The 27,308-nt window shown below is 40.2% G+C and overlaps 2 protein-coding genes across 3 annotated transcripts in view; both read left to right on the top strand.

Annotated features, from left to right (window-relative positions):
* LOC105380682 overlaps nucleotides 1–15,753 on the top strand; it is a 47,965-nt gene extending 32,212 nt beyond the window's left edge. Inside the window, exons 8-30 of the mRNA XM_048629722.1 lie at nucleotides 608–676; nucleotides 1,014–1,047; nucleotides 2,062–2,224; nucleotides 2,994–3,098; nucleotides 3,603–3,724; nucleotides 4,387–4,511; nucleotides 6,351–6,593; nucleotides 6,743–6,864; nucleotides 7,110–7,223; nucleotides 7,469–7,582; nucleotides 7,828–7,941; nucleotides 8,277–8,390; nucleotides 8,820–8,933; nucleotides 9,304–9,417; nucleotides 9,808–9,921; nucleotides 10,287–10,400; nucleotides 10,694–10,807; nucleotides 11,101–11,214; nucleotides 11,605–11,718; nucleotides 12,057–12,197; nucleotides 14,124–14,282; nucleotides 15,233–15,430; nucleotides 15,464–15,753. Coding sequence (XP_048485679.1) covers nucleotides 608–676; nucleotides 1,014–1,047; nucleotides 2,062–2,224; nucleotides 2,994–3,098; nucleotides 3,603–3,724; nucleotides 4,387–4,511; nucleotides 6,351–6,593; nucleotides 6,743–6,864; nucleotides 7,110–7,223; nucleotides 7,469–7,582; nucleotides 7,828–7,941; nucleotides 8,277–8,390; nucleotides 8,820–8,933; nucleotides 9,304–9,417; nucleotides 9,808–9,921; nucleotides 10,287–10,400; nucleotides 10,694–10,807; nucleotides 11,101–11,214; nucleotides 11,605–11,718; nucleotides 12,057–12,197; nucleotides 14,124–14,282; nucleotides 15,233–15,375 — 2,680 coding nt within the window. The 3' untranslated portion in view covers nucleotides 15,376–15,430; nucleotides 15,464–15,753. The remainder of the gene's footprint in view (nucleotides 1–607; nucleotides 677–1,013; nucleotides 1,048–2,061; nucleotides 2,225–2,993; nucleotides 3,099–3,602; nucleotides 3,725–4,386; nucleotides 4,512–6,350; nucleotides 6,594–6,742; nucleotides 6,865–7,109; nucleotides 7,224–7,468; nucleotides 7,583–7,827; nucleotides 7,942–8,276; nucleotides 8,391–8,819; nucleotides 8,934–9,303; nucleotides 9,418–9,807; nucleotides 9,922–10,286; nucleotides 10,401–10,693; nucleotides 10,808–11,100; nucleotides 11,215–11,604; nucleotides 11,719–12,056; nucleotides 12,198–14,123; nucleotides 14,283–15,232; nucleotides 15,431–15,463) is intronic.
* Nucleotides 15,754–20,015: 4,262 nt separating this feature from the next.
* LOC105394341 lies at nucleotides 20,016–26,245 on the top strand. Of its 2 annotated transcripts, XM_048629802.1 has the most exons (10): nucleotides 20,016–20,164; nucleotides 20,491–20,559; nucleotides 21,167–21,313; nucleotides 22,783–22,848; nucleotides 23,904–24,005; nucleotides 24,561–24,676; nucleotides 24,896–24,962; nucleotides 25,297–25,411; nucleotides 25,788–25,971; nucleotides 26,113–26,245. In XM_048629802.1, the coding sequence occupies exons 1-10, from the start codon at nucleotides 20,051–20,053 to the stop codon at nucleotides 26,243–26,245; spliced, it is 1,113 nt and encodes a 370-aa protein (XP_048485759.1). In that variant the 5' UTR covers nucleotides 20,016–20,050. The 2 variants fall into 2 exon arrangements, with proteins under 2 accessions (XP_048485759.1, XP_048485758.1); XM_048629801.1 differs by lacking the exons at nucleotides 22,783–22,848; nucleotides 23,904–24,005; nucleotides 24,561–24,676; ... (2 more) ...; nucleotides 25,788–25,971; nucleotides 26,113–26,245 and adding an exon at nucleotides 21,883–22,472.
* The last annotated feature ends 1,063 nt before the right edge of the window (nucleotides 26,246–27,308 follow it).

Here is a 27,308-nt window from a genome sequence, read left to right as displayed (position 1 = left end):
TTAGAGTATATTATAATGATCATTCAACCACTCTGACAAGAAAAACTTTAAGAAATTCGAAACTCCATTTATTATCCGCATTACAATACTTTAAATGATAGAAATAAACAGTCGTGTCTGCCACTTACCCGGCAACTCTCTCAGAACTAGCTTGCTTGTGTTGGGGTCCACCAACCCGCACTAGGCCAGCGTGGTGGACTAGGCCTAAACCCTTCCTTCATTGGAAAGAGACCCGTGCCCCAGCAGTGGGGACGTGAGGGGTCGTGATAAATGGCTTGATTTGACATAGTTTTGATCACAAAAAATACGTAATTTGGGGCCTATAAGTTTGAATCTATGGCAAATAAAAAAAGAAAAGGCTACAATCCTAGTCATTCATTGTTTCAATAACATACAAAAAAATCACGGAGATTGGATAGTATTGAATAGTAAAAAAAAGGTTTCCCCTTTTTGTTTGGACGAGCGCGTACTATTCTTCCCTCTTAATCTGTTATTTTAGTTAGAAATACAAGGTAATTAAAAATATAAACATTGAGGTAGATTTATCAGTTGCCAAATGGTAAAATAACAGGTAGGTAATATTCAATGTTATTTTCTCATTTTCCAGTGAAGACACCCAACAACCAGCCCCTAAACGACAGAGAATGACCAGCGGCATGGACCACACGGATGATGAGTGAGTATACTTCTATAATATACCTAAAGTCTGTTTTTTAATCTCAGATACTAAATCGACAGATTCTGAACGATTGATTAACAGTCGTTTGTCTCGCCAATAGAACGATACGTAAAGACAGGGCCATCCGGTAAGAAAATGGCACCCTCGTGCTTGCCCCAAAATCCCATATACCTATCTGTCATGATATGTTCTCACATTGTGAATTTTCAAAAATTGTAGAACAAAAGTTGTTCAGAATGACCCCCTGAGACAGCCACTTTCGGCTTAGTATGTATACCCTTTTTGCAACACCTTTATATCAGTATTTTTATGTTTATATATTGTCTTCTTTTAGGGATCGAGATCAAGAATGGAAACATGGAAATTTGGTAAGTTTAAAAACCATTCTACTGAGTCTTGAGGAGAAAATGTGCTTAAATAGCTGTTCCAGGGATTTTGGCTTCGCCCTAAAAGCAATGATTTCAAAAGGAAGGATACGCCCGTCAGAACGTTTTGTCAAAAGAAAATGGCACCCGCGCGCTGGCCCTAATTCATACAAATTATGTCAGATTTATGAGATTTTAGGGCCAACGCGACGGTGTCATTTTCTAGAGCGGTTGGGCCTGTCCTTAGCGCCAATTCACACGTACCACAACCACACCACGTCGCAGCGACAAAATGTGGTCAAGCTGTGGTTACGTGTGAATTGTGTGACAGCGGCTTTTTGCAGTTGCGTTGTGGCAGCGACAAAATGTCGATGTGGTTGCGTTGTCGCTGTCATTGCGATGTGGTAACCACGTCGTCGTGTGCAGTTAATACGGAAAACAGGTTGCCGCGGTGCCGCTGCCGCGTGGCGGCGTTGCCGTTGCGATGTGGTTGCGTTGTGGTTGCGATGTGGTTGCGAAGTGGTTGCGATGTGGTCGTATTACACAGGTGGTCGATAACAACGGCAAAATGTGGCACGTGTGAATTGGATTATTCATTGTCAATACAAAATATACGCCCGACCACTTCGCGTGGTTGTGGTGTGGTTGTGGCTGTGGTGTGGTTGTGGTACGTCTGAATTGACCCTTACGCTAGTAATATATAAGTCAATGCCTAAAAGGTTTTCCCGTGTCAATTTTGGGATAAAAAGTACAAACATTTCCATACGAACTTAACCGGTGCTTCCTAAACCGTAAAGAGCCGAGCGAAGCGAGACCATACATCTCAATCCTGCCTTCCTTAAAGATTAGAGAGCTGAGCGAAGCGAGGCAATACAAATCTAACCGGGGTGCTTACAAAACGTAAAGAAGCGAAGTGAGTCCGTATAAAAAACAATAACTATCTATATAGAGAAAAATAAGTATTGTATTATGTTCTTATTCTCGACGCAGTAAAGACATTACTAACACACATTACAGAACATAACAGCAGAGCGCGTGGTCGGCTGGGGCCAGTCGGAGAGCGGCGGCTCGTGGGCGGGCGAGCCCGGCGACGAGCCCGACGACGAGTGGGGCGACGCGCCCGCCGACATCGGCTCCTTCCTGCACACGCGCCTCATGGTGGACGGCGACAACAGCGGAGGTGAGGGAGGAGGAGGGTATAGGGTGACTCAGGGGGTTACTATACAGGGTGTTGCTAAAATGGTATACGAAGCCAAAACGGGGTGAATCAGCAGGCAACGTTTGGTGTTGCAAATATAGATTTATATATAGAGCGCGGGACATCCCTTTCTGTTTGCGTCTAGGGCATACAAACAAACCCCGCATTCCCTAAAACCTGGTGAACCGAGCGAAGCGAGGCATACGAATCTAACCGGTGCTTCCTAGACCGTAAAGAGCCGAGCGAAGCGAGGCCATACATCTCAATCCTACATTCCTTAATGTTAATTGAGCCGAGCGAAGCGAGGCAATTTCAAAACTAAACGGTGCTTCCGAAACCGTAAAGAGCCGAGCAAAGCGAGGCCATACGTCATAACCCTGCATTCCCTATAGCTTAAAGAGCCGAGCGAAGCGATGCAATACAAACATAAGAGGTGAACCCTGAACCGAAAAAAGCCAAGCGAAGCGAAGCAATACAAACATAACAGGGGATCCCTAAACCGAAAAAAGCCGAGCGAAGCGAGGCCATACATCTCACTCAACCCTGCATTCCCTAAAGCTTAAAGAGCCGAGCGAAGCGAGGCAATACATCACAACCCTGCATTCCTTAAAGTTTAGAGAGCCGAGCGAAGCGAGGCAATATAAATATAACAAGTGAACCCTAAACCGCAAAATGCCGAGCGAAGCGAGGCCATACATCTCAACCCTGCATTCCCTTAAAATTAACTATTTATATTTTGTTGTTGCCACAGAAGAGTCGAACGAGGGCGCGCCGGCGTCCACGTCGTCGTCGGTGGGCGCGCTGGACCTGCCCGGCGGCAGCAAGCCAGTCAAGTACACGCCCATAGCGAGCAAACGTGAGTGTTGCATAGCATTGTGCTGAGTAGGAACCCTTTTGTTAATAAGAAGAGTCGACCTGCCCGGCGGCAGCAAGCCAGTCAAGTACACGCCCATAGCGAGCAAACGTGAGTGTTGCATAGCATTGTGCTGAGTAGGAACCCTTTTGTTAATAAGAAGAGTCGACCTGCCCGGCGGCAGCAAGCCAGTCAAGTACACGCCCATAGCGAGCAAACGTAAGTGTTGCATAGCGTTGTGCTGAGCCGGAACCCTTTTGCTAACATTATAAGTAGAATTCCCACGGCGATGCCACATAATGGAGAAGTACCAAAAACAGAAGGATACCTACTTTATTTAAATTTTAAAAGCAAGACTAATAATTGGACACTTTCGCGAGGCAGACCCAAAATCTAACCCGCTTAATACATCGATAACAAACTTTCTGAACTTATTCTACCGTTTGAAAAATTAAATCAAAGTCCTTTAAATGCAACGTTTTCTAAACCCCTATTTCCTTCATGCAGCAGCAACAATAGGCCCCAAGTCCGGCCCGACCGACCCGCGCTTCACTGACGTCATCAAGCTCAACGACTACCTGCGCCACGGACGGAGGCCACAGTTCTGGGAGGAGGACTACGTTAAACGGGTGAGTGAATGAACAAATGTGTGAATGAACGAGTGAATGAATTCGTGGATGTATGAATGGCAAAACTTAACGACTACTTGCGCCATGGCTGACGAACGCAATTCTATATTACACCCGTGAGTGAGTGAACGAACTAATGAATGAATGATATAATAGTTAGCTGAATAGTTGCCAACTTGGGCTCAGTTTCGATTTTGTTACTTACTAACTAAGAAAGAAGGAGGCTATGCAAAACAGTACGTTTATTGAATGGATCAATGAATAAGCTTCACTGACGTCATCAAGCTCAACGACTACTTGCGTCACGGACGTAGACCGCAGTTCTGGGAGGAGGACTACGTTAAACGGGTGAGTGAATGAACGAATGAATGAAACTATAGTTTAATTAGTTTCCCACTTGGGCTCAGTTTGAATTTTGTTACTTGAAAACTAAAGTTTATGTTACAAGGGTACGTTTATTGAATGAATGAATAAACCACAAAAATCAATAAATGAATGAAGATTGTGGTAAACGGCAACTTTGACTGGTTTGTGATAACAGACCTCTCCCCAAAGACGAATGAGTTGAATCAAACATTCACACCATATCGCGCTCGCGATCCACATATAGCGCTTAAGTTAGTCACAATTAATATGAAACTGTAATAACACTTTTCTTCCAGGTGATGGAAGCGATCCGCCTCAAAGAGCTCGAGATGAAACAGGCGGCGGAGATCCTGGGAGTTAGCTACGGAACACTGTATGGACGCTACCGGGACTCGTACGGCTGCATCAACCGCCCCTTCCGGTGAGCAAGTAGTTCCAGAGATTGTCGTTAGATGGCGCTGATGCGATAAATTAAAATTCTTGCCGCTAGATGGCTCTAAAGCTAAATAATTTTAATATGGGCATAAATCGCTCCATCCGGTGGTCCATTAGTGTGGTTTTAGCGCGTGTCTTTCGAGGGTGTCGATTTTCGATATAGTTTTGGTATGCCATTTTGTTACTTACTTTATTAGTACGGTGTCGTTTTGGAGGTCGCTTTATGCGGGTTTCCTTTAGAGCGTGCCATTTTAGAGCGTATCTTTTTATGGGACATCGTTTTAAAGGTATTATCATGCGGGTTTCCTTTAGTAGTTGTCTTTTTCGAGGTTTATAGTTAGCAATGCCCCTCCCCCCGCCCCCCGCTCGACTACCAGCCGGCTGCAGATGAAGCAGGCGGCGCGGCCATTGCAGCGTGGGTTACTCTTGGTTGATAACAAACGCGAGCTTTAATGCAGACGGTACGTTTGATACAACGAGTAAAATTCCCGGTTAACGTTCCGCAGCTTACTTTTTCGTGAACTAAAGTGACCCTTCTGATACTTGTATGTATAATAGAACTTAATTATTTTTGAAGCCAACTAATAAAAATATTTACTCTTTTCATTGCTGCTGGATTGACCAGAGGGCTAATGTGGTAATAACGCAATATTTACTTTATATTTTCATAACAAAAACAAAATGACCTGTCAAGATTTAGTCCTAATTTAGCGCCTATATTATAGCCAAACCAGGAATATAAAAACCCTGTATTAAATGCGCCACATTCGCGTTGAGGACTGCAACACTAAGATTAGTCATACCAATGTGAATTGGCCATGCTCAAATTTATAATTGTCATTTTTTTTTTTTGAAAAGAGTGTCAGTGGCTCAGTGATTGGATATATCCTATGGGTTCTTTGGAACTTAAGTAACATTATTGTTTACTAACAGTCTTACGGTGAAAGAAAACATCGTGATGAAACCCACATTTAGATTACAGTTGTGTAGGTATTTATTACTCATTAACGGCAATTTGAAAATAGTGAACTTGTCCTAAAGGCAAAATTGCTTAAATGGTATTAAGCATTCAAAAGACAAAAGTTAGTGGCTTAATATTTTCCATCCTCACAGGAATTCGAGATAAACTACATCTTAGCCTTGCATGCAGAACTATGTATGTTTCATGTATGTTTTATCCAGGCAATGGGTTTAACTTTCTTATACCCATTGCCTGGATAAAATATGTGTTAGGTATAAATGGTATAATCAGTCGAAACTACAGTTATAGCTTACAAATTTGCCAAATTCATTTGCTCTTACTATACTATATACCTACCAGTCATTTTGACAATAGTATCAGTTATGTTATCAAGTAGAAATAAGTCCAATCCCTCGGACTTTTTGTCCGACAAATACTTGTTTATGTGGTAAATTAGTTTCCTTTCACGGCTATGGATAATTTTCGGCATTTGGAAACACAAAAAACTCACAAAAGCTATAATAAACCCTACGCATTGACAGCACCACAGTTTGACAGCAATAGACAAATGACATTTTGAGTCAATGATACCAGTGCAAGAAAAAAGTTCTATTGCTTTTCCGCAATATGGCGAGGGTTTTTATATTCCTGGTTTGGCTATATAACTCTTTGTGCTTTTTGATTCAATAATAAACAGCAACCAATAATCACACGAGAAATCCTTTAACCCATTTGCCAATAGTGTTCGAAATATGGAATCACATTAACTCCATAAATCTCCTATCAGGTATCCAAACCAATGACATTATTTTAGCTTTTCCACTAGGGTCAAAACCAAACCTAACCTAAAACTCCACCCCACAGCACCGCCCGCGACTTCTGGACCACAAAGGGTGCTAACGAAGTCTTAGACCGACTGAAGCGAGGAGACATCCCCATGGAGGTGGCGGCGCAGGCGCTGGGAGTCAGCACGCGCGACCTGTACGTGCACTTCCACGAAGCCACGCAGTCAGAGAAGGGTAATTCATTCATTCATTCGCTCTGTCGTTCATTCAGCTCGCTATATTGCTCAATAAGCGCAGGATTGAGTATGAAAAAGGTAATTTAGTAACTAAGTTACTAATTCATTCGGTAACTTAGTTACTAATTCATTCGGTAATTTAGTTACTAATTCATTCGGTCATTTAGTTACTAATCCATTCGTCCATTCAGTAAGTTAGTTAGTAATAGATTCGGTGATTCGTTGATGGAATGAGTCAACAAGTGGTGGAGACACTGGAGCGAGGCGACATCCCCATGGAGGTGGCGGCGCAGGCGCTGGGAGTCAGCACGCGCGACCTGTACGTGCACTTCCACGAAGCCACGCAGTCAGAGAAGGGTAATTCATTCATTCATTCGCTCTGTCGTTCATTCAGCTCGCTATATTGCTCAATAAGCGCAGGATTGAGTATGAAAAAGGTAATTTAGTAACTAAGTTACTAATTCATTCGGTAACTTAGTTACTAATTCATTCGGTAATTTAGTTACTAATTCATTCGGTCATTTAGTTACTAATCCATTCGTCCATTCAGTAAGTTAGTTAGTAATAGACTCGGTGATTCGTTGATGGAATGAGTCAACAAGTGGTGGAGACACTGGAGCGAGGCGACATCCCCATGGAGGTGGCGGCGCAGGCGCTGGGAGTCAGCACGCGCGACCTGTACGTGCACTTCCACGAAGCCACGCAGTCAGAGAAGGGTAATTCATTCATTCATTCGCTCTGTCGTTCATTCAGCTCGCTATATTGCTCAATAAGCGCAGGATTGAGTATGAAAAAGGTAATTTAGTAACTAAGTTACTAATTCATTCGGTAACTTAGTTACTAATTCATTCGGTAATTTAGTTACTAATTCATTCGGTCATTTAGTTACTAATCCATTCGTCCATTCAGTAAGTTAGTTAGTAATAGATTCGGTGATTCGTTGATGGAATGAGTCAACAAGTGGTGGAGACACTGGAGCGAGGCGACATCCCCATGGAGGTGGCGGCGCAGGCGCTGGGAGTCAGCACGCGCGACCTGTACGTGCACTTCCACGAAGCCACGCAGTCAGAGAAGGGTAATTCATTCATTCATTCGCTCTGTCGTTCATTCAGCTCGCTATATTGCTCAATAAGCGCAGGATTGAGTATGAAAAAGGTAATTTAGTAACTAAGTTACTAATTCATTCGGTAACTTAGTTACTAATTCATTCGGTAATTTAGTTACTAATTCATTCGGTCATTTAGTTACTAATCCATTCGTCCATTCAGTAAGTTAGTTAGTAATAGACTCGGTGATTCGTTGATGGAATGAGTCAACAAGTGGTGGAGACACTGGAGCGAGGCGACATCCCCATGGAGGTGGCGGCGCAGGCGCTGGGAGTCAGCACGCGCGACCTGTACGTGCACTTCCACGAAGCCACGCAGTCAGAGAAGGGTAATTCATTCATTCATTCGGTCTATCGTTCATTCAGTTAGCTCTGAATTGACTGAAGATTGAAAGTGAAAAAGGTAATTTAGTTAATAATTCATACGGTAATTTAGTTACTAATTCATTCGGTAATTTAGTAACTTAGTTACTAATTCATTCGGTCATTTAGTAACTTAGTTACTAATTCATTCGGTTATTTAGTGTTTTAGTTACTAATTCATTCGGTTATATAGTTTTTTAGTTACTAATTCATTCGATCATTTAGTTACTAATTCATTCGGTAATTCAGTAACTCAGTTAGTAATAGACTCGGTGATTCGTTGATGGAATGAGTCAACAAGTGGTGGAGACACTGGAGCGAGGCGACATCCCCATGGAGGTGGCGGCGCAGGCGCTGGGAGTCAGCACGCGCGACCTGTACGTGCACTTCCACGAAGCCACGCAGTCAGAGAAGGGTAATTCATTCATTCATTCGGTGTGTCGTTCATTCAGCTAGCTATATTGTGAAATAAGCGCAGGATTCAGTGTGAAAAAGTTAATTTAGTTACTAATTCATTCGGTCATTAAGTTACTAATTCATTCGGTCATTTAGTAACTAATCCATTCGGTCGTTTAGTAACAAATCCATTCGGTCATTTAGTTACTAATTCATTCGGTCTATTAGTTACTAATCCATTCGGTCTATTAGTTACTAATTCATTCGGTCTATTAGTTACTAATCCATTCGGTCTATTAGTTACTAATTCATTCGGTCTATTAGTTACTAATCCATTCGGTCTATTAGTTACTAATTCATTCGGTAATTTAGTTACTAATTCATTCGGTAATTGAGTAAGTTAGTTAGTAATAGATTCGGTGATTCGTTGATGGAATGAGTCAACAAGTGGTGGAGACACTGGAGCGAGGCGACATCCCCATGGAGGTGGCGGCGCAGGCGCTGGGAGTCAGCACGCGCGACCTGTACGTGCACTTCCACGAAGCCACGCAGTCAGAGAAGGGTAATTCATTCATTCATTCGGTCTATCGTTCATTCAGATAGCTATATTGTACAATAAGCGCCGGATTGGGTAACTTAGTTACTAATTCATTCGGTCTATTAGTTACTAATCCATTCGGTCTATTAGTTACTAATTCATTCGGTAATTTAGTTACTAATTGATGCGATCATTTAGTTACTAATACATTCGATCATTTAGTTACTAATTCATTCGGTAGTTTAGTTACTAATTCATTCTGTAATTTAGTTACTAAGTCATTCCGTCATTTAGTTACTAATTCATTCGGTCATGTAGTTACTAATTCATTCGGTAATTTAGTAAGTTAGTTAGTAATAGATTCGGTGATTCGTTGATGGAATGAGTCAACAAGTGGTGGAGACACTGGAGCGAGGCGACATCCCCATGGAGGTGGCGGCGCAGGCGCTGGGAGTCAGCACGCGCGACCTGTACGTGCACTTCCACGAAGCCACGCAGTCAGAGAAGGGTAATTCATTCATTCATTCGGTCTGCCGTTCATTCAGCTAGCTATATTGCTCATTTAGTGTCTTAGTTACTAATTCATTCGGTAATTTAGTTACTAATTCATTCAGTAACTTTGTTACTATTTCATTCAGTCACTTAGTTACTACTTCATTCAGTAACTTAGTTTCTAATACATTCGGTCTATAAGTTACTAATTCATTCGGTCATTTAGTTACTAATTCATTCGGTCTATTAGTTACTCATTCATTCGGTAATTTAGTAACTTAGTTACTAATTCATTCGGTCTATTAGTTACAAATTCATTCGGTCATTTAGTAACTAATTCATTCAATCATTTAGTAAGTTAGTTAGTAATAGATTCGGTGACTCGTTGGTGGAATGAGTCAACAAGTGGTGGAGACACTGGAGCGAGGAGACATCCCCATGGAGGTGGCGGCGCAGGCGCTGGGAGTCAGCACGCGCGACCTGTACGTGCACTTCCACGAAGCCACGCAGTCAGAGAAGGGTAATTCATTCATTCATTCGGTCTATCGTTCATTCAGCTAGCTATATTGTGAAATAAGCGCGGGATTGAGTGTGAAAAAGGTAATTTAGTAACTAAGTTACTAATTCATTCGGTCATTTAGTTACTAATTCATTCGGTCTATAAGTTACTAATTCATTCGATCATTTAGTTACTAATTCATTTTGACTATTAGTTACTTATTCATTCGGTCTATTAGTTACTAATTCATTCGGTCTATAAGTTACTAAGTCATTCGGTCATTTAGTTACTTATTCATTCAGTCATTTAGTTACTAATTCATTCGGTAATTCAGTAAGTTAGTTAGTAATAGATTCGGTGGTTCGTTGATGGAATGAGTCAACAAGTGGTGGAGACACTGGAGCGAGGCGACATCCCCATGGAGGTGGCGGCGCAGGCGCTGGGAGTCAGCACGCGCGACCTGTACGTGCACTTCCACGAAGCCACGCAGTCAGAGAAGGGTAATTCATTCATTCATTCGGTCTGTCGTTCATTCAGCTAGCTATGTTGCTCAATAAGCGCAGGATTGAGTGTGATAAAGGTAATTTAGTAACTAAGTTACTAATTCATTCGGTAATTTAGTTACTAATTCATTCGGTCTATTAGTTACTAATTCATTCTGTAATTTAGTTACTAAGTCATTCCGTCATTTAGTTACTAATTCATTCGGTCATGTAGTTACTAATTCATTCGGTAATTTAGTAAGTTAGTTAGTAATAGATTCGGTGATTCGTTGATGGAATGAGTCAACAAGTGGTGGAGACACTGGAGCGAGGCGACATCCCCATGGAGGTGGCGGCGCAGGCGCTGGGAGTCAGCACGCGCGACCTGTACGTGCACTTCCACGAAGCCACGCAGTCAGAGAAGGGTAATTCATTCATTCATTCGGTCTGTCGTTCATTCAGCTAGCTATGTTGCTCAATAAGCGCAGGATTGAGTGTGATAAAGGTAATTTAGTAACTAAGTTACTAATTCATTCGGTAATTTAGTTACTAATTCATTCGGTCTATTAGTTACTAATTCATTCTGTAATTTAGTTACTAAGTCATTCCGTCATTTAGTTACTAATTCATTCGGTCATGTAGTTACTAATTCATTCGGTAATTTAGTAAGTTAGTTAGTAATAGATTCGGTGATTCGTTGATGGAATGAGTCAACAAGTGGTGGAGACACTGGAGCGAGGCGACATCCCCATGGAGGTGGCGGCGCAGGCGCTGGGAGTCAGCACGCGCGACCTGTACGTGCACTTCCACGAAGCCACGCAGTCAGAGAAGGGTAATTCATTCATTCATTCGGTCTGCCGTTCATTCAGCTAGCTATATTGCTCATTTAGTGTCTTAGTTACTAATTCATTCGGTAATTTAGTTACTAATTCATTCAGTAACTTTGTTACTATTTCATTCAGTCACTTAGTTACTACTTCATTCAGTAACTTAGTTTCTAATACATTCGGTCTATAAGTTACTAATTCATTCGGTCATTTAGTTACTAATTCATTCGGTCTATTAGTTACTCATTCATTCGGTAATTTAGTAACTTAGTTACTAATTCATTCGGTCTATTAGTTACAAATTCATTCGGTCATTTAGTAACTAATTCATTCAATCATTTAGTAAGTTAGTTAGTAATAGATTCGGTGACTCGTTGGTGGAATGAGTCAACAAGTGGTGGAGACACTGGAGCGAGGCGACATCCCCATGGAGGTGGCGGCGCAGGCGCTGGGAGTCAGCACGCGCGACCTGTACGTGCACTTCCACGAAGCCACGCAGTCAGAGAAGGGTAATTCATTCATTCATTCGGTCTATCGTTCATTCAGCTAGCTATATTGTGAAATAAGCGCGGGATTGAGTGTGAAAAAGGTAATTTAGTAACTAAGTTACTAATTCATTCGGTCATTTAGTTACTAATTCATTCGGTCTATAAGTTACTAATTCATTCGATCATTTAGTTACTAATTCATTTTGACTATTAGTTACTTATTCATTCGGTCTATTAGTTACTAATTCATTCGGTCTATAAGTTACTAAGTCATTCGGTCATTTAGTTACTTATTCATTCAGTCATTTAGTTACTAATTCATTCGGTAATTCAGTAAGTTAGTTAGTAATAGATTCGGTGATTCGTTGATGGAATGAGTCAACAAGAGGTGGAGACACTGGAGCGAGGCGACATCCCCATGGAGGTGGCGGCGCAGGCGCTGGGAGTCAGCACGCGCGACCTGTACGTGCACTACCACGAAGCCACGCAGTCAGAGAAGGGTCATTCATTCATTCATTCGGTCTATCGTTCATTCAGCTAGATGTATTGCTCAATAAGCGCAGGATTTAGTGTGAAAAAGGTAATTTAGTAACTTAGTTTCTCATTCATTCGGTCATTTAGTTACTAATTCATTCGGTATTTTAGTTACTAATTCATTCGGTATTTTAGTTACTAATTCATTCGATTATTTAGTTACTAATTCACTCGGTCATTTAGTTACTAATTCATTCGGTCATTTAGTTACTAATTCATTCGGTCATTAAGTAACTTAGTTACTTACTCATTCGGTCCTTTAGTTACTAATTCATTCGGTAATTCAGTAAGTTAGTTAGTAATAGATTCGGTGGTTCGTTGATGGAATGAGTCAACAAGTGGTGGAGACACTGGAGCGAGGCGACATCCCCATGGAGGTGGCGGCGCAGGCGCTGGGAGTCAGCACGCGCGACCTGTACGTGCACTTCCACGAAGCCACGCAGTCAGAGAAGGGTAATTCATTCATTCATTCGGTCTGTCGTTCATTCAATTAGCTCTTTTGGCTCTAAAAGCCCTGAATCGACTGAAGATTGAAAGTGAAAAAGGTCATTCTGTTACTAATTCATGGGTAATTTAGTAACTTAATTACTAATTCATTCGGTGATTTAGTTACTAATTCATTCGGTCTATTAGTTACTAATTCATTCTGTCATTTAGTTACTAATTCATTCAGTAACTTAGTTACTAATTCATACGGTAACTTAGTTACTAATTCACTCGGTAATTCAGTAAGTTAGTTAGTAATAGATTCGGTGATTCGTTGATGGAATGAGTCAACAAGTGGTGGAGACACTGGAGCGAGGCGACATCCCCATGGAGGTGGCGGCGCAGGCGCTGGGAGTCAGCACGCGCGACCTGTACGTGCACTTCCACGAAGCCACGCAGTCAGAGAAGGGTAATTCATTCATTCATTCGGTCTGTCGTTCATTCAATTAGCTCTTTTGGCTCTAAAAGCCCTGAATCGACTGAAGATTGAAAGTGAAAAAGGTCATTCTGTTACTAATTCATGGGTAATTTAGTAACTTAATTACTAATTCATTCGGTGATTTAGTTACTAATTCATTCGGTCTATTAGTTACTAATTCATTCTGTCATTTAGTTACTAATTCATTCAGTAACTTAGTTACTAATTCATACGGTAACTTAGTTACTAATTCACTCGGTAATTCAGTAAGTTAGTTAGTAATAGATTCGGTGATTCGTTGATGGAATGAGTCAACAAGTGGTGGAGACACTGGAGCGAGGCGACATCCCCATGGAGGTGGCGGCGCAGGCGCTGGGAGTCAGCACGCGCGACCTGTACGTGCACTTCCACGAAGCCACGCAGAGCGAAAAAGGTAGAATAGAATACTCTTTCATCATCGCGACCCATTACATTACGTCCCCACTGCTGGGGCACGGGTCTCCTTACAATGAAGGAAGGCTTTAGGCCTAGTCCACCACGCTGGCCTAGTGCGGGTTGGTGGACCCCAACACAAGCAAGCTTGTGCTGAGAGAGTTGTCGGGTAAGTGGGCAACCCGACTGTCAGATGTTTTCAAGCCGCCCGAAGGGTTCTGACTAGGCTTAACGACTGCTGCCGAAGCAGCAACCGGGACCCACGGCTTAACGTGCCGTCCGAAGCACGGAAGCGTCCAGAAAAGAACCACTTGAAATCGTGCTAGTTTTTGCTTAACCTCAGTGATCAGTTACGATCACTGAAGCCCGCTAGACTACAGACGCTTCAGAATACTCTTTATTTTGCATCATTAAAGAAAGCATTAAAATATGACAACTTATATATAGAATAGTACAAAAAAGTTGGTCTTATTGCTTAAAGCAATCTCAAGATAAATTCATTCTTTCTTTTTGCAACAGCCTGTATTAATAATTAATTAACCATTTTGTCCCACAGAATTCGAGCCAATCCCGATCGAGATCGACCCGTCTTTACGGCTGAAAGCGGCTAACTTCAGCCAGCTGTCCCCTCTAGTAGCCCGCAAGGAGCGCGCGCGGGACGAGCTGGGCCTCCCCGCTACTGTCATCGCCACCGCCAACACTTCCGCTGTGCAAGGTGAAGAAAATATAAATCATTCATTCATTTATTCAGTATGTCGGTCTGTCAATCTTTTAGTCGATGTTCAGTTGTCACTGTCAATCAGCCATCTTTGCGTTACTTAATCGTCCATTCAGTGAATGGGTCAATCATTCATTCATTCGGTAGGTCGCTCTGTAAGTCAGTCTGTCAATCTTTTAGACGGTCTTAGAACCGGCATCATTACGTTCTTCATTCTTTTAATAAATTAGAGAGTATGTCGATCAAGCTTCCAGTCGATAAATCAGATTCGCATAGTAATGGGCAGCATCCTTCGACCATAGTGACAAGTTAAGCTACTAGTCTAGCTACTCAGAAGCGGCTAACTTCAGCCAGCTGTCCCCTCTAGTGGCGCGCAAGGAGCGAGCGCGGGACGAGCTGGGCCTCCCCGCCACGGTGATAGCTACTGCTAATACCTCCGCGGTTCAGGGTGAGTAGATCCATCATTCGTTTGGTCATTCAGTCGGTCAATCATTCATTTAGTAAGTCGGTCTGTCAATCTCTTAGTCGATGTTTAGTTGTCACTGTCAATAAGCCTCACGTTGCTCAATCGTTCATTCAGTAAGTGGATCAATCATTAATTCAATCAGTTGAATGTAGTCTGTCAATTATTAGTCGTAGTCATCAGTCAGCCATTATTGCGTATACAATCGTTCAATCAGATATTTGTAAATTATTCAGTTAGTCGGTTTGTCAAACTCTTCAAACTTGATCTTCATCTTCTTCAGTCTTCCATCGGGCAATATAAAGTTCAACTACAATCTTTTAATAAATTTGTGAATTAGTTGTTCAATCATTCAGTCGATTAATCCGATTCGTAATTTTGCCATCAGAATGCTGGCAAACCACCCATGTCCCATTTACCATATTTCTCAAGAAATTATATAAAATAAGACATCACACAAAAATCAACCTTTTTTTATCCACAGCAACAAAATGGCGCATGGACCGGCAATCCTCATCCACATCACCGGCCGGCGAACCCTCGCCCACAGTGCTTATGAAAAGTCGTCCTGACTTGACCATCGTGGCTGCCAAGAAACCTGATATCAAGGAGGAAGATGACTCTTAGTAATAACCTCTTTGAAGAAAGGAGCAATGTAGCAAGGAGGTTCTAAGTGGTGTGAAACTTTTTTGAAGTTTTGAGCAAAGTGGTTTGGAACTTTTTGGAGGTTCTAATATAAAAGTGGTTTCAGACTTTTTGGAGATTCTAAGATAAGTGAAATTAACTATTTGCTATAATGTGTTATTTATTTGACCTTTTTGTTTGTTAAGACTGTGCTATAATGCCCGCAGATAAAGACACTATGAAATTGAATCTGCGTAGGTTAGCAAGTTATTGTTAAAATATGATCTAATGGTTTGTCTGTAAGAGAAAATATAATCGCTATGAAAAGGATAGTTTAAGTTATATTACATTCGTATTATAGATAAGTTATAAATAAAATTACTAGCACTGTAAATATAAATATGAAAAAGCGAATTAGAAAGAAACGGGTAAAATTTAACAATTAGAAAATATAATAAAAGGTTCCAAATATACGCAAAAGATTTATTTAACTTTTTTGTTATATATATATAAAAAAACAATATTGACTGCTAAATTAATATTAAAGAATACAGTGTATAAAGCTGACTCGATGCTAATTTAGTAATAAAGTTAATATATAAAACAATAGGTAAGCATAAGTATATTATTATATTTTGTAATATTACGCTGATATTTATAAAAAAATATTGTAAGGTTTATTTATAGCAATTAGGCACTTTATGTCTATAACTAACCTTGTAATATTCTATTTATTTTCTTTCCTAGTAGATATAGCGTATATTCATATACTCATATAAATGTCGTGTTTGTTTTTTATATCTATTCGTAAGTTATTAGAATTATTGGTTATGTTGTTATTATAAAATAAAGAAATAATTGTTTTTAGGTTGTAGTGAGTAAGAATGCAGTTTAAAGGCCTATCTAGGATGTCCCTTCATCTACAATCCTCCAAAATTTAAACTCAATAGAAACTATTTTTGATGATGCCAGTTTCTATTGAGTTTAAATTTTGGATGATTGTAGCTGGAGGTACATTATCTAGGCACACTCGATATAGCCAGGTACACCACGATTCACGCCACTTGACCAATACGCAGAAGACCTTTTTGTGAAGTGAGTGTATTGTGTATGTGTGAATAGGCCTTAACTATGATTTATTTATATACTATGTCAAATCTTCGAAAACCGTCGAATATCATAAGTTTAGTTTTAGTTTTATGATAAAAGTATGATGTTATGGAAATAAGAAATTAGAATGGAATATCAAATATGAAGTATAGTGGCCTGCATAGAAACCTGACTCAGCTTAGAGTGACATTGCTACTGAGAAGAGGTAAGGTTTTTTTTGTAGACCACTGTACGAACATGATACGAACAAGATTTTCAAACCTAGATTTTCGGTAAACGTTTTACCAACCATTTATTTTGTATTTCATGTTGGTCATATCACTTATATTAATAAATTTGTTTAGGATAGACGAACCTGTTATGAATTATCTTCTTTAATAATAACTAACTTTTTATACACATTTTTATTTAAAAAGATTTAAGTTGATCAAGTTATATTTTTATTTTAAGAATGTTAGTTTAATTTTTGTACCCTATAGAGATAGAGGGTATTCTTGTTTATTTTATATTAAAAAAAATATAGGAAGAACCCTATGACGTTTGATTGACAGATGCTTATGCCTGGAAAATAAAGTTCATTTTCCCTTGAAAACCAACAAATGACAGATATAATGTGTGAATTTGGGAGCTGTCATAATGGTTCTTCCTATATTTTACAAAGTATAGTTATATATGAAATTATTATTGTTGCAAAAACTGATATCCACAATGCAATAGATAAGCAAATTAAAGTAGATATACTTGGACTGTTATAAAATTATTTAGATTTGTAGACAGGTATTCATTTCATTTGTTAAATTGACATATTTTTTTAGCTTTAATAACTAAAATATATAAAAAATACACAACCATGTCGGATGTTTTAAAGCAACAAATTTAAATGTTAATGTTAGATCTGTGAAACCCAAAATTTGTTTTCCCTTTGGTGACATTTAAAGCTGATTTTTGTAAACTTTATTTTAGGTTTTTTACGGCTTAAATTTAATTGTTTTAGAAAGTCTTACATGGCTGTGTATTTTTTTACTAAATACCTACATAGAAGAAACATTACTTTCTGCGCATAAACGTACCTACTCATCACCAGCCTTCATACGTACGCTTTGTACAGGTTCTATCATCAACATAATTTATTATTATCATCAGCCTTCTCTGGCCCACTGTTGAACTTTCTTATAGCAAAGTAACCTTTTCTGATTTTTTTTTCGTAATTTGCTTTCTTTTTTCTTACATTTTCTTTCCTCATGTATTTTCTTCTGTTGTCTCCATCCATTTTCTATCAAAAGTTTCATGTCAGTGGCAGCTGGAGGCGCCACTTTGTATGTCACAGTTGTGTTTCATACTTTACACATACTTTGACAACCTGTACAGTCTGGGTCAAAAAAAGCTGACCCCTCAGGTAGCATTTTACTCTAAGAGGGGTCAGATATATTTGTTCTATAAAACTAGGCCTACTATTTATTGCGAAAAATCACCTCTCCCAAGAAACGCCACAACACTTTATCATCGACCTTCCTCATCCTTCTACCTATGCAAGGTCGTCGGTCTCAAGGGCGTACCCAGGATTTCAGCTAGGGGGGGGCAGCTCATACTTGTTCCGAGATAATGGTCGGTTGGGTTATATTGAAACATTATAGATAAAAGAATATGAAATGAAAATATCTGACTAAAAAGAAAATATACTTTGTTTCCAACACTTCATATTGCGCACAGTAACACGTTTTTAATTCCCACTTGGCAGGAAAATTTACGTTTATTTTATCTTCTAGGGGGGGGGGCAGCTGCCCCCCCCTGCTCCTACCTGGGTACGCCCTTGGTCGGTCTAGTGCAGGCTGAAGTGCGTTTATGCCCTGTTTTAGCTATGATAAATGTCATGATTAAGGTGAAAATAGGCGACGGAAGACTTGTGGTTGCAGTCGGCGACACGTTACTACCAGTTTCTATGAGATTCATTTAGCGGCTAGCGACATGACATATCTCGACGATACGTCCATAGAAATACATAGAAACGAGTAGAGACGTTGCGACGCGTCATCTTCTGCAACGTCATATCGTCTGCTGCCAATTTACACCTTTATAAATTTAAAAGTAGAAAGAAATATCATTATTGTTAGTTTGTAAAAGACAAGTTTATGTTTTTATTTATTTTTAGAATTAATTTTAAGAGACGTTTACTATTATTATTGTTTAAAACTTTAATTCGAACCCAAAGATTGGCTGGAGATGTAAAAAAGTATAGAAAGGACTAAAATGAGGATCTAGTATCTCTATAGTATTATACTTAAGTATGTACAGTCAAGTTATATGTATGTTATATACTTTTGTATCCTGCCAAAACCTTTATTTCTAAATATATAATTTGTCAGGTACAAAAGTGTATAAATTTTGAGTTGACTGTACTAAGTTATTTTCCTGTACCTTGTAAAATGGTTATATTCTTTTAGTATATAAGGAATATATAGGTTATTGTAAGCTATATAGAGTGACGTAGTATCAGCCGCGTTGTTTATAAATAAATAAATAATCATTGTATTAAACATTAAATCCTTTTGTTTTACTTTTCACAAGGACCCATTTTACTTACCATTAAAATTAAAATTTACACGGCTCATTTCGCGCCTGATACCTTTTGTGGTGTGGTGCTAAGTTTGTTGAGGGCAGTTTGTTTTTGTCTAATTAACTCACACTAGTGTGTATTCAAGTCCAAGAATAGTTTGGGACACAGAAACCTGATCTTGTCAGGGTGAACATGATATTAATGATATTTAAGAAGGGTCAGATTTTTTTGCCCCAGAATACTAAAATACGGTATAAAGTTGTACTTATGGATATTTTTTTAACAGTTATTAACTTTGAAATTTTAACTTTAGGTAAGTACCTAACTATAGTTTTATCAAATTAACTTTTTTATTTTGCATTGATTGGCAATAAACCTGTTCGTTAGGGAAAGCGTTTTGTGTTATTAACACTTCAGTCGCTAACAAACCTCCAAGCGACAGAAAACATGTATCTCTTGTACGGTTTTGTGGTAAGTTTGTTTTTGTTGTAGGTACGGTGGCCTGCGCCTAAAAGTATACAGGCGGAGTTTTTAAAATAGCGATCTCAAGCTCACATGCTGCTCAAGCACATCCACATAAACACCACTGCTACATACATCACACACAACACGTGCCCGGATTTATATCAGATGTAGCTGGTCCCTTCATCATCAGGGATCGCTATTTTAAAAACTCCGCCTGTATACTTTTAGGCGCAGGCCACCGTACATAATTAATTTATAATGACACAGCCGGGCAATGAAAATGTTCCATTCACAAAATACCGACACCAAACGACCCCAATTTTTTCAAAGATTTAATTTAAAATTGTAACAAAATATTACCGTTTTTAGTTCATAATATCCTGATGCTCTGTTAAATGTAGGTAGGTAAGTACTTCAATGTTTCACAAGTAGTCATATAGCTAGCCTTTTCCGTTAAAATGTAATTTGGTGCTTTTCTCAGTGGAACGTTTTCATTGCCCGTAAGTGTATTTCATAAATTTAAGTTTTATTAATTTAATATGTTTACCTATGTTTTATTTTGCTATACAATTTACATTATCATTAATCCTTTTGTTCCTTGAACAGTTGATAACCCTGTGTTTGCTGCCGGACATTGAATCATCGCTGTTTTCCTTTTCACAAGTAAGTATCGATGCATGGGATGTAGCTAGCATGCTCGCTGGCACGTAGCCCACCACGCTGGTCTAGTCCCTTGAGACAAAAGTTTATTTAGTAAGTAGTAAAAACATATTAGGTACTTACACATAGAACGGCGCGCACGACATGACGAATACTTTTACTTTATTTTTTTACATAAACTTCAAAATCTCAAACTTCTATGTCGTTTTTAGAGTTCCGTACCTAAACGCTCGTTTGACTACCTTATCGTGGTATCGCTTGGCTTTGTTTGCTAGCAGGTATCGCTAATACAAAATAAATATATTTTTAATGATAATTATTAATGACAGGAGGTCCCAGATGACGTGTACACGCAGCCGATAAACTTCATGTCGCCGAAGAAAACTCCTCATGAGAAGGTGAGACTCCTTTTAAAAGGCCCTAACAACGTAGCAGTGCAGCAGTAAGTAATTTACAATTTGGGGGGTATCCAGTACCACGAACAGGCAAACGCAGCGTGAGACGCCCTCCTGCCCGCTGGACTGACGAACTCAGGCGGGTAGCCGGTAGTGGTTGGATGAGGAAGGCCGAGTACCTACCGAGTGTTGTGGCGCTCCTTGGGAGAGGCCTATGTCCAGCAGTGGATGATTATTGGCTGATGATGAACCCAGTAATCACGTCTATTATGCGAAAAAGTAAGGAAAACTATTCCACATAGACGGAGTGTAACTTCTTTCTTAGGTACAGCAACTTGAGCCTTAAAGTAACTGAGTCTGAAAACCACTTGGCACCGTACAGTCGATTAGAAGAGTACTTACTTACATGACTAGAACAGGCGGGAGATGGAGAAATTCAGTTCTATGTCCTCATAATATAATGTGACAAATGGATTAGTTGAATATATAGGGAGATGCATAAATTGATATAGCAACCGGGGCTCAATAATATAGAATTAAGGACTAAAAAGAAAAATACACGGACTTTGTGAAGCAGGTAATGTTCTCTAAAATGTAATAATTTCTGCAGTCGCAAGACCCAAGCCCTATGCCAGAGGGCGTCCAGAGCGAAGCGGATGAGTACTTCAGCAGGTTCAGCTCCTACATAGCTGACGTCAACGAAGCGGCCGAGGACCCCAACTCTCCGAACCACAACAGGATCAAGAGGAAAGCTAAGGTTAGTTGAATTTTGTGGTCCTATTTTAATCATCAAAGCTACTACTACTAAAGAACAGTAAAGCTAATATTGGCAATATTTTACATTATAGATAAGTATAGATACAGACTCCAATCATTTACTTATGTATGTGACATCTGTAAATAAATAGAAAAAATCTTAAGCAGTCCTCTATGTTCTCTATATCTTGATTTGGGTACTGGATGTCACCAGATACCTATAGTGGTACTTGTGTTGATAGTATTGGTTTGTCTTTAAATATTTTAGTATGTTTTCTTTTACCATACCAAAACGATGTTAACAATTTACTTAAGAGTTAGATATCTTTTGAAAACGAATTAAAAAAATATTTCTGCAGTGCCCAACAATTATTATTTGGATGATATAATTTTTGAATTCCATAATCATAAAGTGTAGTGCATTTTAAACCATAAAATAACGCTTGAACAGATGAGATATTTTGTGATGTTCTAGTGAAACCCAGTGCAATTTAGTGCCTAATATCCAATACCTAGTGCAGTGAATGTGATTCCAAGTGCCACCCCTGACAAGGATATTTTCTGCCGCAGGCCTTCAATACTCTGAACGGACCGACAATCCGAGAAAGGCCGAACCACTACCTCTACCCTGCGCCCGTCAAAGACAGAATCCTGGACTTCAGCACCTCGACAAAAAGACCTGCCACGCTGCTACCCGACCAGCTAAACCCAGGAGTCGTCTTCCGAGTGCGAATGGCAGACGCCATTTTGCGCATCAAACAACGCATGTATGAAGACCCGGAACGCCATATTGAGTCCGATATCATCTACACTAACTTGATCAAGAAAGTCGTAATGGATGAGATCACCAAATTCCACAATCTTCTCCTCATGTATAAGACTGACAAAAGCATTAAGGAGCATTTGGGCGAATGCGGCGGGAGGATCTATAAGTTCATAAGTTACATGACTATTAAGGTTCATATTTACTGTCTGTTCGACGCGTTGTGGATCGATGGTAATCCTTATGTCATTGGTGATGAGTATTCGGTGACGCCCGTGGAAGTTCCACCCTTATTGCAGTGTGATGCGGCTGAGTGTAACTCCATAGTGTTTGTTGATTCCATTACTGAGCCTAAAGATGTTGTAGAGTGATTCAGTGTTTGGGTGCAATAAATATGTTGGGATCATTGAATTTAGTTTCATTTCAAATAGGTACCTAATAATTATATTGCCTTTTACGTTTAAACGCTCTTATCGAATAGAATTAAAGCACTGAGGAATTTTATGAAAAAGTTAGTCACAGTTTAGTGACAAAGCTAAAATTAGCCATAATTTTACTTGGTTACATGAAAAAATTTTATACCTAGTTGTACTAAGTACAAAACTATACCTATTCTATACAATTGTTACTAGGGAATTTACGAATTTACAAATTCTGTTAATTACAAAGCAAAGTAAATGATGTTAAGCAATCCAACTCTGTTAAAGCGGAAGCACTCCAAAGGATCCAAGAGGAAACCAGGGAAGGGAAGGAAGACCACCGCTGCGCCCGAAGTAAGTTTCACGATATTTACTTTACTTGCATGCAACTTATCCTAACTTCCTAAATCCTAACTAATATTATAAATTCGAAAGTAACTGTGTCTGTCTGTCTGTTACTCTTTCACGCCAAAACTACTGAACGGATTTGAATTAAATTTGGTATACATATGGTCTGGACGGTGGTCAGTTTATAAGGAGGCCTTTGCCCAGCAGTGGGATACGACACAGGCTGCATTAAAAAAAAAAATGGTCTGGACTCTGAGAAAGAACATATACTACTTTTTATCCCGGAATTCCCACGGGAAAACTTTTTAAGGCGAAGCGAAGCTCGCGGGAACAGCTCGTGTTTAAATATAATGCAATAATCAAAGACGAAAACAAATGAGTCAGAACTAACATAATTTTAGTGCTGTGAAAACCACAAATTCATGCTTTTTAATACATATTTCATTCATTTAAAATTACAAAATCTACGATCCACAAAAAGCTTCGTCATTAACCTATATGTATAACAAATGTTATCAGCAATATGCCTCGTCAAAAATCACAAAAAAAAAGAAATTCATGCTTCCGTAAATCTAATTTTCCACTGGCAAAATGTATATAACTAAGACAAACACAAAGATAAAAAGATAAAGACATACTTAAACAAGATTAAATTTTAAGCCTCAAAACAACCCCTATTCTATTCTATTCTATTCTATTCTATTCTCTGTGGGGGTGTTAGTACCTGCACCTGGCTCTCTCGAGTGGAACCTTTGTGCATATCCCCAAGGTCTAAACTGCCTTCCTAAGCTTGGACCATTTCCCACCACGCTGGTCCACTGCGGGTTGGTGGGTTCACATATCTAGATGTGCTAAATCTAGATATGCAGGTTTCCTCACGATGTTTTCCTTCACCGTAAGAGCGATGGTATACATTGTACTTAAGTTAAAAGAACTCATTGGTACATGTCAGCGCCGGGATTCGAACCCGCATCTCTTGCAAAACAACCCCAAACCATATTGTTTTTTATTGTATTGTACTACCTATAGGTATTTCTAAACAGCTTCCAACTATGTTATAGCAATCAGCAGAAGCTATCAAAAGCGCGGGTTCGTCTGACTGGGAGCACCAGCCCAGCAGCGGCAAGAAGAAAGACAAGGAAGTCTACAACCCAAAGGGCAAGGTAGGTGCTTCTTATTGTTCTGTACCTCAAAAGATAAAAACAGAACCCTCATAGACTAGGGCTGGTCATGGTGGTGAAAGTAAACCAGTATTAGCAGCATAAAAAAAAAAAATGTACTCCCTTGCGGGGTAGGCAGAGGTGCATTGCTGCACCCACTTTTCGCCAGAGTGTTATGTTAGTCCCAATGTAATAGGGGGCGGGCCTATTGCCATTTTACGGGCACATCCAAGACCCGAGAACAAATATCTGTGTTTAAACAAATATCTGCCCCAGCCGGGAATCGAACCCGGGACCTTCGGCTCAGTAGTCAGGGTCACTAACCACTACGACATTCGGTCGTCATCATAATATTCATAATGTCGCTGTCAAACTAAATTGTAAAATTTGTATGTACCTGATTCCTATTAATAAAAAACACAGTCGCTGCCTACCTAGGAGCACCGGACATGTATACTACATGCAGTAAAGTTGGTACATTAGAGGTTCATTTCGTGTATCCCTAAAGTCCTTTTTAAATGTAATGATGAAGATCTTTCACCCCACCTTCTCCCTCAGGCTGCAGCAGACTACTACGTGGAGATGCCCAAGGATCTGTACCAAGCGCACCTGAGGCCCGGAGTCATCTTCCGCATTCACATGTCTGAGGCCATCTTGAAGATGCAGTATCGGAAGTAAGTAGGGCTTTGAGCTCAAGAATGGGAGCTGTAAGTTCCTGTGTATATTTTTTGTGTTTAGTTTTTGTATGCCGATATTTGGGATGATAGACAATGTTCTAAACATATCAGCCGGCACTTGCTAGGTAGATATAGCAGGTTTTAGATAGTATTGATATATTTATTTCCCAAATCTGTCTATTTCACCAAGAATATAGTGTTTATATTTTATTTCAGCTACGGCGAAGACAAAGATGAGTCGGTGATAGAGGCAGATGTGGAGTACCTTCGTTTGACACGCAAGGTTTGTTTTGTTCATACGCAGTTATGATAATTTTGGTGTGTCAAGATATTCGGGTCTTCACAACACTCTGTCCTCTGTCTTCCTTATATCCAACCACTACCGGTTACCTTTAAAGCATAGATAACACTGTGTTACTAAGATTCAATCGTAAGCCAGTACAATCTTTATAGTCCACCAATCCAATAGTCATAGGCCACGTTTTACCGGCACGACGCACTGGTTGAAACCATTTTGGTCTCTTCAGGGCTTGAGGATAAGTCGATGGTAATATGTGACACTTGGGTTAACATATCATCAAGATAAAAGTAAATTAATCCTCCAATTTATTCCGCAGGTGATCAGCGATGAGATCACCAAGTTCGAGGACCTGAAGTGGCTGAGCGAGTGGTTCAACCACCGCGCCGAGCTCGTGCAGGAGCACGTCTGCAACACCAAGTACAAGGCTGTCGGTGAGTCCAAACTAACTGGCAGGTTTGGTTTTAGGTTCGTCTGTAAAGTGTTTATATTAGCCTGATGACTGGACTGGAGTGCATCCAACTTATATAGCATTCAGGAAACAGTATATAATAAGAGCATATGCTTGGTCCTAGCCCGATCATGATCAAACACTTTTGATTGGCTAACATTACTTATGAAGCATATGAGTAGCAAAGCCGATGACAGGGTGTTAAGGCACTCCTTGGAAGATGCGCAATGGACAATTACGCACTGATCATGATGATGAGATTTTTTCAAATGATCATTAATTACTGGGCCTAAAGCTTGAGATAACAAAACTGTCGTAAACCAGCCACCAATTCTGATCCGTCCTCCTTGCACCACCAGGTATACCACCGACCAAGTTCACCCACCCCGAAGAGTACATGAAGCGAGCCTGTCTCTTCGACAGCGTGTACCTCGACCACATCCCGTACGTGATCGGGGAAGATGGTTCCCTGATGGCCGCAGTGGCGCCGCCGGTGCTGCACTGTGATGCTGCGACTTGTACCTCGGTGCCGTTTGTTGACAGGTAAATTCAGGGAAGAAACCTGACGCTTCAGAGTGAGAATGTTTTGTGATACTCTTGAAAAGGGTCACGTTTCTTTGCTCCAGGCTATAAGTACCTACTATCTTTTTATCAAATAATGATAACCCTGGTACTTTCTTCCAGCCTGATGTTCGAAGAATCGTTACCCAGGACCAGCGTGCGCACCATCACGCGGTGCCAGGCGTCGTGCCGCGCGCACTGCCGCAACGACGCCGACTGTCTGCAGAGATGCAACGACCGATGCAGGGTGAACTGAGATCTATAGGAAATATATTTGATGTGTGCATGAATTTTGGGGCCTTTTAATCTCATTTTAGGTTACCTACTGTGATATTTGACAGTCCGGTGATCCACGCCATAGAATCGCGCGTGGCATGGTGTATGCTGATCGGAAATATCGGTATACGTGGATCATCTGATCTAGTAGCTAGAGCGTTTGATCCTATCAAACAGAAACATCAGACGATCTACTAGATTGCGTGGATCATCTGATGAGAATCCGTCTAGAAACTTGAGCGTTTGACGCTGTTAAACAGAAACATCAGACAATCTACTAGATTGCGTGGATTATCTGCGGAGGATTCATATATTACCTAACGTGACCGTTTGCCGCTGTCAGTGTTTTAGCTTTAGACACCAATAAATTCAGTATATCACAATAGCATGTCCATTAGAATCCCCTCATAAAGCCTGATGGGCGAGGAGTCCTCACCCCGCAGCAGCGTGCACCATCACGCGGTGCAGGCGTCGTGCCGCGCACTGCCGCAACCACGCCGACTGTCTGCAGAGATGCAACGACAGATGCAGGGTCAATTGAGATCTACTTATTAGAGAATATACGAATGCATTGGGTTTTGGTGGTTTTATTCTGATTCTGAGTTACCTACTATATGGATTTACACCTAATACGTCTGTATGGATTTTTGGTGGTTTTTATTCATAGCCTAAGGTTACCTACTGTAATACTTGAGTATCAGGCGGTCCACCCGATCCGATAGCGCGCGGCATGGTGTATTTACCTAACTACGTACAAAAGCTACTGATTGGACAGCGAGGATCATCCTGATCTAGTAGCTTGAGAACAAACAGAAACATCAGACAATCTACTAGATTGCGTGGATCATCTGATGAGGATTCATCTATTAACTTGAGCGTTTGCCGCTGTCAAACAGTGTTTTAGCCACTCACGTCTATTGTTTTAGCTTTAGAAACCAATGAAGTTAGTATATCACAACACCCTTGGCTAGAATCCCCTCATAAAGCCTGCTGTCCGAGGAGTCCCTGCCCCGAAGCAGCGTGCACCATCACGCGGTGCAGGC

The sequence above is a fragment of the Plutella xylostella genome, chromosome 24 (genome assembly GCF_932276165.1).
Source record: "Plutella xylostella chromosome 24, ilPluXylo3.1, whole genome shotgun sequence".
Classification (NCBI taxonomy): Eukaryota; Metazoa; Arthropoda; class Insecta; order Lepidoptera; family Plutellidae; genus Plutella; species Plutella xylostella.
Note: the sequence above shows the minus strand (reverse complement) of the source record. Positions and strands in the feature narration are given on the sequence as shown.

Excerpts from the sequence above, each read along its gene's own strand:
- LOC105394341 (XM_048629802.1), top strand. The coding sequence starts at position 20,051 with ATGTTTTATTTTGCTATACAATTTACATTATCATTAATCCTTTTGTTC. Across the intron at positions 20,165-20,490 it reads CGCTGTTTTCCTTTTCACAA|GAGGTCCCAGATGACGTGTA; the intron begins GTAAGTATCGAT and ends TATTAATGACAG. Across the intron at positions 24,006-24,560 it reads TCTACAACCCAAAGGGCAAG|GCTGCAGCAGACTACTACGT; the intron begins GTAGGTGCTTCT and ends CTTCTCCCTCAG.